The following is a 13,165-nucleotide window of genomic DNA, read 5'->3' as shown; positions in this document are numbered from 1 at the left end:
TATATATATATTTTTAAACGTATAGGTTGACCAAATCCTCACTAATTTGCATGCAATGTAAATTGACATACATATAACACCATTATTTCCTCAAACGTCAAACGTTCAGAAGAAATTTCTCTCTCTCAATACAGGCCACATTCATTCACTGGCCTACTTCGTTTTTTCTCCAACAAAGTTACAATGTCAGCATGTCCCTAATTTAAGCGGGCTTTGAGGTGTTTTTAGAATAAATAAACCGCTCCAATTCTGACACAAAAAGAAACAATTCCCTATAGCCTGTCACAGGGTTTCCTGGGCAGTATTTACAGATTATGGGTCTCACTATTGTGTTGCTCTCCAGACATCTTCCTTTCCACGCTGTCCTCTGTGAGGAAATCACAATGCATGAGAATACATACATGACCTATAATGGATAATTTGAGCACTCAAAGGCTGTCTCACATACATCCATTCAAACCATTATGGAGTACGAGACGAGTCTGGAAATGACGTTATACTGCCACCATGCGTCTCTGTGTTGAAACAACATCAGAACTGTATGTATAGGACCGGAAGAACCACTTATAAGCTATAATTTTATAATGTATTAATGCAAAATGAACAAATAATTGCGTAAATTTAAATAAAAAATAAATAAATAAAAATACTTGATTAATAAAGCAATTGGCAAATGCTTTAAAGAAGGATTGTTTTATTTTTGTAGTAATTACTATTATTATTTTATATTAACTAAAGAATTAAATACAGTAGCTTACACTGGGTAGCTATGTCGAATTATTGTTCAGTTTGAAGGTGTATTTTCCTTTAATGTTTTTAAATTAATAAATTGACAGTATTTGTACTGTCTGTTTATTTATTAATAGCCTAAATAAACATCCCGACCGCTCTCGGAACGCGAAATTCCAAATCGTAGTATGGCGAAGGCTTGCTCATTAATATTCATTAGCCCAGCCTTCTCTATTGGACGGTCACGAAGGATTTATAAATCATATGGTCTTTTTTAAATGTAAATATCGATTATCATTTTAATAATATCAATAAAAGGAATTCACAAATAGTAGGTCCTATTCGAAGACAAACCACATAACAAATAATTTTGCTATGGTTTTAATCAGAAGTAGCTACTGCAAGATCGTTCCCCTCCACATCTGGCAGTGTCATCATTCCAGCTGTTTCTCAAATCGAAAAGGGCTAAATCTCTTCTAATAAATATATTAATTACGCAATGCTGCCGTTGAGCGGTTGCCATCCAATAGCAGTAGACTATAAATAATAATTCCTTGGTGACCGTCCAATAGAGAAGGCTGGGCTAATGAATATTAATGAGCAAACCTTCTCCATACTATGATTTGGAATTTCGCGTTCCAAGAGCGGTCGGGATGACGAGCAGCGCCAGGTACAAGAGCCGGACGGTGAAATCAGGTAAGATAGGTGATGTATTAACGGCATGTGACTGAAATAACAGCAAGATTTAATAACGGGAATGTAATTTGTTTGTTTGCATCAATCGTTGTGGAATTCTCAATGCTTGAATGGGCGTCTGCATCCTTCACCTGCTGCGGGCGTCTCACATCACACAGCAGAGGATGGAGAGGTAAAAGCGTGCTTTATTGTCTGTAATCATCAATATAAATAGTGTGCTGCATTTCTATGAGCTGATCCACATCTGTGAGCATGCTGCATATATTTCTGGGACATTGCTATGAATAGAGCCATATAACGGTCCTGCATCACTAACAGCTTCCATCTACATCTGTTTGGTTAGGAGAGTAACAATGAACACTAAATATCATATTCTGTATATTTGATAAGGCATTTAAGGGTTGCAAATATCTCTTCCATCAAATTCATGGATGCTGTCCATTTTTAGAGATGCATGAAACTAATCCTCACTGCCTGCTTTCAGTGTCCCACATTTCATCTCGGTACTCTGTTTAACCTCACTGTAAAGCAGCAGGAGAACTGCATCCATTGCATCATTTGAGAGCAATGAGGACGATACCATCAGCCACTATCTTAAAGTTTTCATTAAATGTCGCTGAATCTAATTACATCTACTATTTTAATTATATAGGCTATGTGTGAATCTCAGAGAAAGGCCATATTCCACTCACAAGTAATAAATTGCATTTTGCTTAAAGAAAATGAATTATATTTTATTCCAAACTAGATTATTTGCATTGTGACACTAAAACAGACGCGATGCGATAAGATTCCAGCGACAATTTGTCTGTCCACACCAGACGCGACGCGACTATGAGACGCGATAATGTCAATCAAAAATCACAGCCAATCAGAAGAGCGCGTGGGCGGGCTCTCTCGGCAAGCGCCAACGAAATGAATAAGTACATAATCAAATTCATGAATATTACACCATTTTAACATTATTAAAAATACATATCGAGTTACTGAAACAACCTTTGTCATAGAATACACTTGTCTGTTCACAATGAGTCGACAGTTTGAACGTTTTTGTTTCATTTTATTTATTTTAAAGAACTGAGGTGAATTGTCCATTTTGCTTTCAGTAGCCTTCGGCTATAAAAGACACACAAAATGATATTCAAAGTCACATTACATGCTTTTAACATTAAATAAAGCACATAAAGACCTGTACCTAGATTATCATTGCCATAGCCTACTTTGTGTTGTTGTTCCAGCCGGTTGGGACAAAACGCGTCGCGTGTAACGTTAGTTCACGGTGTAACGCACATGAGAATTGGGGAAGAAATGTACTTAAATGTTAGAAATAATGTCACAATGCAAAAAAAAAATATATATATATATTTTCCTTTAAATTACAGGGTGAATGTACCAATGTAGGCCTAGTTCTTTTAATTATAAACATCCTTGTTAATTTACTATAGGCCTTTTTTCATTTTTGTAATGAGGTGTTGCACTGTTTTGTGGTATTTTCTGATTTCATATTCTTCTTCAAATCTTAGAAAACATGAAAAAAAATGTTCATGTTCAGCTGATGTTCATGTAGCCTGCTGTGCACTGGTTTAGAAAATGTCTAAATGTGCACTTGGCTCTCCGAATGTCTGCCTGAGGGCGAACTGTAAGTCAATCTGGGGGACGACTGATGAAAATAACGCTAATGCCTCTTTCTGCTAGGAAACATCTGATTCATTTCTTGTGTTGTTTGTCTGTGAACGCCCACGAATGCATGCACATGGTTTCCGGTGACTGAGACTGTCGCCAGCTGTGCATGAAAGCAAAATCCAATATCCATGGCCTTAGGTGAGGATAAACCTCTCACACTTAGCGAGATTCCCAGACAGGCCAAACAATCCTGGAGATGAAGTCAAGCAGGAGAGTCTATTTTATCTTATTGTATTTGTGTTTTAGTTTCATTCAGTCCTGCACAGCAGGTAAAACCATTCCTTTCTTACATATTTGCATACTCTGCTGCTCTCTGAGATGAATTGGACCAATAAACAGGGCAAGTTTTGCATATTTGTGATGCAAACCAAGCATAATGATTGTATATGACTGCTGAGAGGTTTTATATAATAGGATAAATTATGTAATATTGTAAATATGGACTGTGAGGCCTTCAGGCATGACCGCTCCCGCACAGACTCTCTAAGCACAATGAAACATGGCAGGAATTCTGGGATTGCCCTAGTAATGTAGTGAGTGTGGCATACATCAGGCTGACTGTGAAGGTTGGGGGTGGGGCGCTTGGATTCATTTTTATCCCTTCAGCTATCACATGATTTGGCTTGCTGATGTCCATTTTTTGCATACTGTACAGTTGTTTTGATATGGAAATGAATGTGGTAGTATTAGCACCGTATTTTGAAATTATGCCATTGTAATCCAATCCTTCAGGAAAAAGAGTATGTCGGCTTCGCCACCCTCCCAAACCAGGTTCACAGGAAGTCGGTCAAAAAAGGTTTTGATTTCACACTCATGGTGGCAGGTGAGTTTTCCTTATCACCAGTGTTGTTATTGTGAACTAAAGCAAAAACGAGAAGTATTCAATATTGTTTTCCTTAACTGAAACAAGGCTGAAATAAAACATAAATATTAGATGAAGAACTTCAAGTCGCCATGAAATCAACATATTCATATTCAACATATTTTATGGAATATTGCAGTATTTATTATAAATTATTTACCTGTGCACATCATTATTTATTTAGTTTTTTAATTCATGTGCCCTCGTAATCTTGAATCAAAATACTGTAACTTCCACTTCCTCTTGCAGCGATATATCTCTTCTCTGATGTTCACTGGCTTGAGGGCGGGGCAACCTGTCACTAACATGAGATCGACCAATAGCAAACCACAACCATCCAACGATCCAATCAATTCCTGATAGACAAAATCAAGTCCCGCCTTACATTTTCTACTCATTCGAGAAGCCGTTTCACTCGGATATACATCACAATGGAGAAGAAGAAAAGATTATTGCAACTTCCATTTCATGCTGACTTCAAAAAACTTGAAAAAAATTCCCTTAAAATAAAATAAGTTTGTTCAATTATTAAAATGACTAAATGGAAATAAGCATAAATTAAAAGCTAAACAGAAATATAAAAAAATTCACAAAATGACTAAAATTTTAATGTGAAATAAAATAAACTCAAAAAAAAAATAATAAATAACACTCAAAATATTAAAGTCCCCCTGGCTGTAGTCAATAATTTTATCCCTTAAAACTCATCTTTGATCACCAGAATTACATATTTAAATGTTTTTTCTTGTGAAAAAAAGTTCTTTATACCTTAAAATAGGTTGAATGTAACTCGACACCCTTGCCTTATTTAGTATATGCAAATTAGCCCCGCCTCCACTCACTCACACCAGCTCAGAGATCCACTCGGTCAACTTTACAGTAGTAAACACTGCACAATGGCAAGTTAGTTTAGCCATATATGTTTATGAATTTGCACATGGTTTGTCTTAAAGGATCCACATAGACATATAGTTTTATTTTATTCAATTCATTTATTTATTTAGTTTAATCTTGCGGCCCCCTGGGAGTCCCCGGACCCCAGTTTGAAAACCTGTGCACTAAGTGTATTTCTAAATGTTTAAAATCCTTTTTTTTCTTTCAGGGGAGTCTGGTCTTGGAAAGTCCACCCTGATCAACAGCTTGTTCCTCACAGATCTGTACAAGGACAGGAAACTACTGAATGCTGAAGGTATATTTCTGCTCCCATGCTCGCAGATTTTACTGCAATTTGCATAATGTCATCTAAAAGACACATCATTCCTTCCTAAAATACGTGTTTTGTTGATTAGAGCGCATTAATCAGACTGTGGAGATCATCAAACACACCGTTGACATTGAGGAGAAGGGCGTCAAGCTGAAACTGACCATTGTAGACACACCAGGTTTTGGAGACGCTGTCAATAATACGGAGAGGTACGTACTTAGAGTTTACCACAGATTTGTTAAGTAAATTATTGGTAGTTTTTCTGCTAATCAGACTCTTTCATCTCAATCCTCAGCTGGAAGGCCATTACTGACTATATTGACCAGCAGTTTGAACAGTATTTTCGGGATGAAAGCGGCTTGAACAGGAAGAACATCCAGGATAATCGTGTCCACTGCTGCTTGTACTTCATCCCTCCATTTGGCCATGGGTAATACATCTCTGACTCTCTGTTACTAATATATATATTTTAGGGCTGTCTATTTAACACGTTAACTAGATTAATTAATTATGGTAAAAAATAACACATTAAAATTATTAACACATTTAACGACCTGCGTAGATCATCTGACATTTCATACAGTTGATTGATGACAAATATGATGCAGGGCAACAACTCACTGTGTGATGGAGCCTATAGAATATAATTGGAAAGTTCCTAAAATTCAAGATATGGGGCAAAAATGCCCCCTTTGAGTTTTTGTCTAATATTTACATTATATGATATAGTTAAGCTATATCACATGAGTAACAAGCGCAATATCTTCTGTTTTCCTGTCCAGAAGCAAATGTGCAAATGTGATACTGATTTTATACAACAGTTCAATAAATAAGAAATTAATATTGTGTTATTTTAGACAAAATATTGTCCGTTTGGCTCAGTTTTGCCAGCGAAAGTATAAAAACACAGCAGCGTTTCATTTCTGAGTCTGCGTTTTGAAAAAAATTGGGTGAACCAATGATTCAATGGACCATTCATAAAGAGAACCATTTTCTTCACTCCTGAATGAATGAGTCGTTTGAACGAATCTAATGAATGAATGAATGACTCAATGACTCACTCATTAAGACATTTACTGCCACCTACTAGCAGTTTTAGATTCTTATTTAGAGTAACATTTCATTAAAAAAAAAATATATTTCCCTATTAATAATAATATTATTAAAAAAAACATTAAAGGGACAGTTCACCCAAAACTCTTTCTGAAGCTTTTTTTTTTTCTATTTGATGCTTTACACAATAATGACTTTAAATTGTCTTTTGGAAGTAATTTCTCAGCCAAATTTGATGTGTGATTAATTTGCGATTAATTAGATTAATTAATTGCCACATCATGTAATTAATTAGATAAAAAATTTTAATTGCTTGACAGCCCTAATATGTATACATATATACATATAAGTTGTCTTTACAGTTTATTTTTTTAATAAATCATCTATTTATAAAGTGCAGAAACCTTTGTGTTGTGAACATTACTGTAAATCAATCTCTATTACGATCAATACATTTAAATATACACTACAAGATTTTTCTTTTAAGAAATTAATACTTTTATTCAGCAAGGATGCATTAAATTTATCAAGTGACTGTAAAGACATTTATAATGTTTAAAAAATTATATTTCAAATAAATGCTGTTCTTTTGAACTAAAATACAAAGCAGCACAACTGTTTTCAACGCTGATAATAATAATACATTTTTGTTGAGCATCAAATCAGCATATTAGAATGATTTCTGAAGGATCATGTGACACTGAAGACTGGAGTAATGATGCTAAAAAATTCAGCTTTGATCACAGGATTAAATTACTCAAATATTTAGTTATTTTAAATTGTAATAATATTTCATAATAGTTCTGTTTTTACTGTATTTTACTGTGAGAATGAGAGACTTCTTTCAAAAACATTAAAAAATCTTATCGACCCCAAACCTTTGAACAGTACTGTAAATGCCTCGTTTTTGAAAGCAAACTAAATAAAGCCTCTCAGACCGCATAAGCCCACTCACTGTCTCTGCTCTCCTCTCAGGCTGCGGCCTGTGGACGTGGAGTTTATGAAGGCACTGCAGGACAAGGTGAACGTGGTTCCACTAATTTCCAAGGCTGACTGTCTGACGCCAGCGGAGATGAGGAAGATGAAGGACAGGGTAAAGCGGATCCACCTCAACCTCAGTCTGTTTATACATGCACACGCTCTCTTCACGTACGCACACCGTGTCCTTGCTCGATGGTGTCAGGGCTTCTGACGTAACGAATGTTTTTGATCCTTCTACTCAAGGTGAGGGAGGAGATCGAGAAGTTCGGAATCAAAGTGTACCAGTTCCCAGACTGTGATTCTGATGAGGACGAGGAGTTCAAGCAACAGGACCGAGAGCTGAAGGTTGGTATTATGACTCATAAATGGATGCTTGAGTACTTCATGACTCAAGACATGAAAAATGATGTTTTCTGTTCGATTCAAGGCTGAGGTCTGGTTCAGAAGGACCATACCAGATTAAAACCATTATGAGTTTGACCAAGTGAGCTGCCTCCGTCAAGGGGTTCAAAAATGTGTCACTGTTTCCACAAAAATATTAAACAATCTGGTAATAATAAGAAATGTTTCTTGAGCATCAAATCAGCATATTAGAATGATTTCTTTAGGAAGGATTTTGTGACACTGAAGACTAGAGTAATGATGCTGAAAATCAGCTTTGATCACAGGAATAAATTACATTTTAAAATACACTCAAATAGAAAACAGTTCTTTTAAATTGTAATAATTAGTAAAACCAAGTGAGCTGCTTCTGTCAAGATGTTCAAGGTTTGGCTGGTTGGTTAGTTTGATCCAGTTAACCCCTGCTGGTAGATGCTGTAACTACACCTCTGGCACATTTTGCAGAAAATAATCAAAAAAGAAAAACTTTCTCCATTGACGACTATTTAAAACTTATGGAAGCTTTTTTCCAACATGAAATAAAAATAAAAAAGATAATTGCAACATTATATCTCACAATTGTGAGTTATAAAGTCAGAATTGCGTGATTTAAAGTCAGAATTGCGAGATATAAAGTCAGAATTGCGAGATATAAAGTCAGAATTGTGTGATATAAAGTCAGAATTGTGTGATATAAAGTCAGAATTGCGAGATATAAAGTCAGAATTGCGAGATATAAAGTCAGAATTGTGTGATATAAAGTCAGAATTGCGTGATATAAAGTCAGAATTGTGTGATATAAAGTCAGAATTGCGAGATATAAAGTCAGAATTGTGAGATATAAAGTCAGAATTGTGTGATATAAAGTCAGAATTGCGAGATATAAAGTCAGAATTGCGTGATATAAGGTCAGAATTGTGTGATATAAAGTCAGAATTGTGAGATATAAAGTCAGAATTGTGAGATATAAAGTCAGAATTGCATGATATAAGGTCAGAATTGTGTGATATAAAGTCAGAATTGCGAGATATAAAGTCAGAATTGTGTGATATAAAGTCAGAATTGTGAGATATAAAGTCAGAATTGCGAGATATAAAGTCAGAATTGTGTGATATAAAGTCAGAATTGTGAGATATAAAGTCAGAATTGTGAGATATAAAGTCAGAATTGCATGATATAAGGTCAGAATTGTGTGATATAAAGTCAGAATTGCGAGATATAAAGTCAGAATTGTGTGATATAAAGTCAGAATTGTGAGATATAAAGTCAGAATTGCGAGATATAAAGTCAGAATTGCGTGATATAAAGTAAGAATTGCGAGATATAAAGTCAGAATTGTGTGATATAAAGTAAGAATTGCGTGATATAAAGTCAGAATTGCGTGATATAAAGTCAGAATTGCGAGATATAAAGTCAGAATTGTGTGATATAAAGTCAGAATTGCGAGATATAAAGTCAGAATTGCGTGATATAAAGTAAGAATTGCGAGATATAAAGTCAGAATTGTGTGATATAAAGTCAGAATTGTGTGATATAAAGTCAGAATTGCGAGATATAAAGTCAGAATTGCGTGATATAAAGTAAGAATTGCGAGATATAAAGTCAGAATTGCGTGATATAAAGTCAGAATTGCGAGATATAAAGTCAGAATTGCGTGATATAAAGTAAGAATTGCGAGATATAAAGTCAGAATTGTGTGATATAAAGTCAGAATTGCGTGATATAAAGTCAGAATTGCGTGATATAAAGTCAGAATTGCATGATATAAAGTCAGAATTGTGTGATATAAAGTCAGAATTGCGAGATATAAAGTCAGAATTGCGAGATATAAAGTCAGAATTGTGAGATATAAAGTCAGAATTGTGTGATATAAAGTCAGAATTGCGAGATATAAAGTCAGAATTGTGAGATATAAAGTCAGAATTGTGTGATATAAAGTCAGAATTGCGTGATATAAGGTCAGAATTGTGTGATATAAAGTCAGAATTGCGAGATATAAAGTCAGAATTGTGTGATATAAAGTCAGAATTGTGAGATATAAAGTCAGAATTGTGTGATATAAAGTCAGAATTGTGAGATATAAAGTCAGAATTGCGTGATATAAGGTCAGAATTGTGTGATATAAAGTCAGAATTGCGAGATATAAAGTCAGAATTGTGTGATATAAAGTCAGAATTGTGAGATATAAAGTCAGAATTGCGAGATATAAAGTCAGAATTGTGTGATATAAAGTCAGAATTGTGTGATATAAAGTCAGAATTGCGAGATATAAAGTCAGAATTGTGTGATATAAAGTCAGAATTGTGTGATATAAAGTCAGAATTGCGAGATATAAAGTCAGAATTGTGTGATATAAAGTCAGAATTGTGAGATATAAAGTCAGAATTGCGAGATATAAAGTCAGAATTGCGTGATATAAGGTCAGAATTGTGTGATATAAAGTCAGAATTGTGAGATATAAAGTCAGAATTGCGTGATATAAGGTCAGAATTGTGTGATATAAAGTCAGAATTGTGAGATATAAAGTCAGAATTGCGTGATATAAGGTCAGAATTGTGTGATATAAAGTCAGAATTGCGAGATATAAAGTCAGAATTGTGTGATATAAAGTCAGAATTGTGAGATATAAAGTCAGAATTGCGAGATATAAAGTAAGAATTGCGAGATATAAAGTCAGAATTGTGTGATATAAAGTCAGAATTGTGTGATATAAAGTCAGAATTCGGAGAAAAAAGTCAGAATTGTGAGTTATAAAGTCAAAATTGCGTGTTTTAGTGTTAAAATATAGTATTAAAACTTAGAAGCAAGAAATATACAGTAAATCTCTATGTTTTGTGCTTTTAGGAGAGCACTCCATTTGCTGTGATTGGAAGCAACACGATAGTGGAGGTCAAAGGTCAGCGGGTGCGAGGGAGACTTTACCCATGGGGCATTGTGGAAGGTCAGTACAGGATCTGTGCTTGAATATCTAAATTTTGCACGAGACAAACTCTGTACTGATAAATATACATGCATCGAAAGTAAGACTAGTAAAACAGATTTGTGTGCATACTTTTTTTTGTCACAGTGGAGAATCAGTCCCATTGTGATTTCGTCAAGCTGAGGACCATGTTGATTCGCTCACACATGCACGACCTGAAAGACATCACGTGTGACGTGCACTATGAAAACTACAGGGCGCAGTGCATACAGCAAATGACAAGGTAAGTCACAATGGTTTTTCCAAATATCTTATTAAACATAATAGGAAAAGATACTTTGCCATTGAGTTCACTTATGAAATGTTCTGTTTTCACAAGCAAACTGACCCAGGATAATCGCGTGGAGAGTCCCATCCCGATACTACCACTGTCCACCCCTGACGTAGAGACAGAAAAGCTGATAAAGATGAAGGATGAAGAGGTCAGCTGTTCTGCTTAATTATTTAATTTCTTAACTCTAACTAGGGCTGCACGATATTGGAAAAAACTGACATTGCGATATTTCATTTTGTATTTTGTTGTTTGATTAACATTAATGACTCAGTCAGCAGCAGGAATATTAGGCTTCTGTCACTTTATAACCGAACGGAACGCACGGATCCAATATAATGATACGCATCCGTTTTCCGTCTCAATTGTTTTCGTTCACGTAAGCCATAAGCGACTTACTGTGTTTATGAGGATACTCACCAAGAAAAGCATTTTGACATCATTTTGCGTGTATGTGTCCGTTCAAGCACAATTAGACGTCGTAGAGAACAGAATTCGGTGTTCGGCTCTGTGTGTGCGCACAGAAAACAGCGTGTGAGTTCTGAATTGAGTTCTTTTTTGTGTTGTCTTGCACTCAAATGGTTTAAAATCGCTTGAGTGTTTAAACTGACAGGACCTAAAACACGTGCAAACGATAAACTTTTGCTCTGTGATGGTTTTAATCTGAGAATCACTTGCATTTCGAACCGTGGTGCCTGGTCCGTACGGATCACAGATCAACTACGATACTCACGATCGCAATATCGATGCTACAATGATACATTGTGCTGCCCTAACTCTAACTTTTTAAATGAGGCACTGAGCACAAAACTAGTCAGGAAAATTTTATTTTTGTATTTCTGCCTAATATTGTTCACTTTGTCTCTTACAGTTGCGGAGGATGCAGGAGATGCTTCAAAAAATGCAACAACAGATGCATGAACAGGACCTGTGAATGCCGCCCTCCACAGAAATGGCTGTTTATACTTCTGCTTGTCTGCAAGCAGAGACATAACACTTTAACATCACACTGAAGGATATGCAGTAGTGAAAGAAATAAACAAATGTATGTTTTTGTAAGTTAAAACAAAACACACAGATATGAATGCATGTGTCTAGCACTACGGTTAACAGGGTTCTGAGCCTGATATTTAAAACCAGGCTCCAAGTTGAAATATTTAGTAACGCTAAAAGATTTAGTGATTGGTTAGTTTTCACATTTTGTACAGTCCATGTGAAGCTGTATGACTGTTTCCATGGCAAAGACTGCTTTATTGACAGTAGACATGGCAAATGTTCTGGCTTGTTTTTTTTGTGACCTGTTTTTATCCCTTTTTTTTTTTTTTAAATATTTTTTAGCAATTGGTGTGTGTGTGTGTGAGTGTGCGCCTGTGCCGATATGCTTAAAACAAGAGCACTGAGTGGAAAACTAACTATTTGAGTGAATTTCTACTTTTGAAGCAGCTATACCAACAAAGTCATTCAATTTTGAACGAGGTTTACACAGTTAAGAAGTATCAACATTTGCAGTTATTAGCAAACGCTTTAACCGGTAGTATTAAACCTTAATTTTTTTTTTCATTGTTTATTAATTTACTTTTCTCTGAAGGCCTTATCAGGGCACCCTTCAGTTGTTGTACGATTGCTGTATGAATTTTCCCAGATCAAACATTTTGTGTATTTTATTTTATCGATTGCACATAAAAACTTGATTCTTTTTATCAATTTTATAGAATTCAGGTTATAATATGCCACTTGAGACTTTAGATTCAGCCCTAAAACACCAAAATTTTCATAATATTAAGAATAAAAATAGATATCAGACAATCTTTATCAGCAAAAAGGCTCTGACATATTTTATATCAGCTGTTGTTGGTTTTATGCATTGAGATATTGATTTGTATGGCCTGTATGTGTTTACTCAAGCTATTCCTATGAGCATGATAAATGCACCATCTGTCATATATCATGATTCCTTAGAAAAATAAACATCCTCTGTGGTAGAGCCTGTCTGATCTGTACATCTTTTCATCATTGTTAAATGTTTTTTAGATTGCTCATTAGGGGGAGAGCGGGGTGAGTTGAGATGGTTTTTACTTGCAGTGTCTTTAAAATGAGCGCATGACAGTAACTCTCAATAATTTGTAATTCAGGATGTGGTGCATCTTTGGGTATCACTCTGAATTTAAAATAAACTGCTTTCCAAAAAACAATTAAGTGGTCTCTTGGCTTAGCCACATGGAGCCACATGAACATTTTTACCTCACGCTATATCAAAGCAAGAGAAAGTCAATAACAAATGACTTCTTAAAATCTGTATGTGAGCCTTGTGATGGACTGGCCATC

General features: G+C 35.2%; 1 protein-coding gene across 1 annotated transcript; it reads left to right on the top strand.

Moving 5' to 3' along the window:
* The first annotated feature begins 1,367 nt into the window (after positions 1-1,367).
* Positions 1,368-12,824, top strand: septin5b (septin 5b). Its single transcript, XM_051911181.1, has 12 exons — positions 1,368-1,425; positions 1,584-1,597; positions 3,841-3,931; positions 5,073-5,159; positions 5,260-5,383; positions 5,470-5,604; positions 7,203-7,320; positions 7,452-7,553; positions 10,434-10,530; positions 10,657-10,792; positions 10,889-10,991; positions 11,712-12,824. Exons 1-12 carry the CDS (start codon positions 1,383-1,385, stop codon positions 11,772-11,774), a joined length of 1,113 nt encoding a protein of 370 aa, XP_051767141.1. The 5' UTR covers positions 1,368-1,382; the 3' UTR covers positions 11,775-12,824.
* Positions 12,825-13,165: the final 341 nt, after the last annotated feature.

Source organism: Ctenopharyngodon idella, chromosome 10, assembly GCF_019924925.1.
Source record: "Ctenopharyngodon idella isolate HZGC_01 chromosome 10, HZGC01, whole genome shotgun sequence".
In the NCBI taxonomy this organism is placed as follows: Eukaryota; Metazoa; Chordata; class Actinopteri; order Cypriniformes; family Xenocyprididae; genus Ctenopharyngodon; species Ctenopharyngodon idella.
Note: the sequence above shows the minus strand (reverse complement) of the source record. Positions and strands in the feature narration are given on the sequence as shown.

What these genes read in the sequence shown, in the direction of transcription:
- septin5b (XM_051911181.1), top strand. Translation starts at nt 1,383, where the DNA reads ATGACGAGCAGCGCCAGGTACAAGAGCCGGACGGTGAAATCAG. An exon ending in ATCCCTCCATTTGGCCATGG is followed by an intron (nt 5,605 to 7,202) that starts GTAATACATCTC and finishes CTCTCCTCTCAG; the next exon opens with GCTGCGGCCTGTGGACGTGG. An exon ending in TGAGGAAGATGAAGGACAGG is followed by an intron (nt 7,321 to 7,451) that starts GTAAAGCGGATC and finishes CTTCTACTCAAG; the next exon opens with GTGAGGGAGGAGATCGAGAA.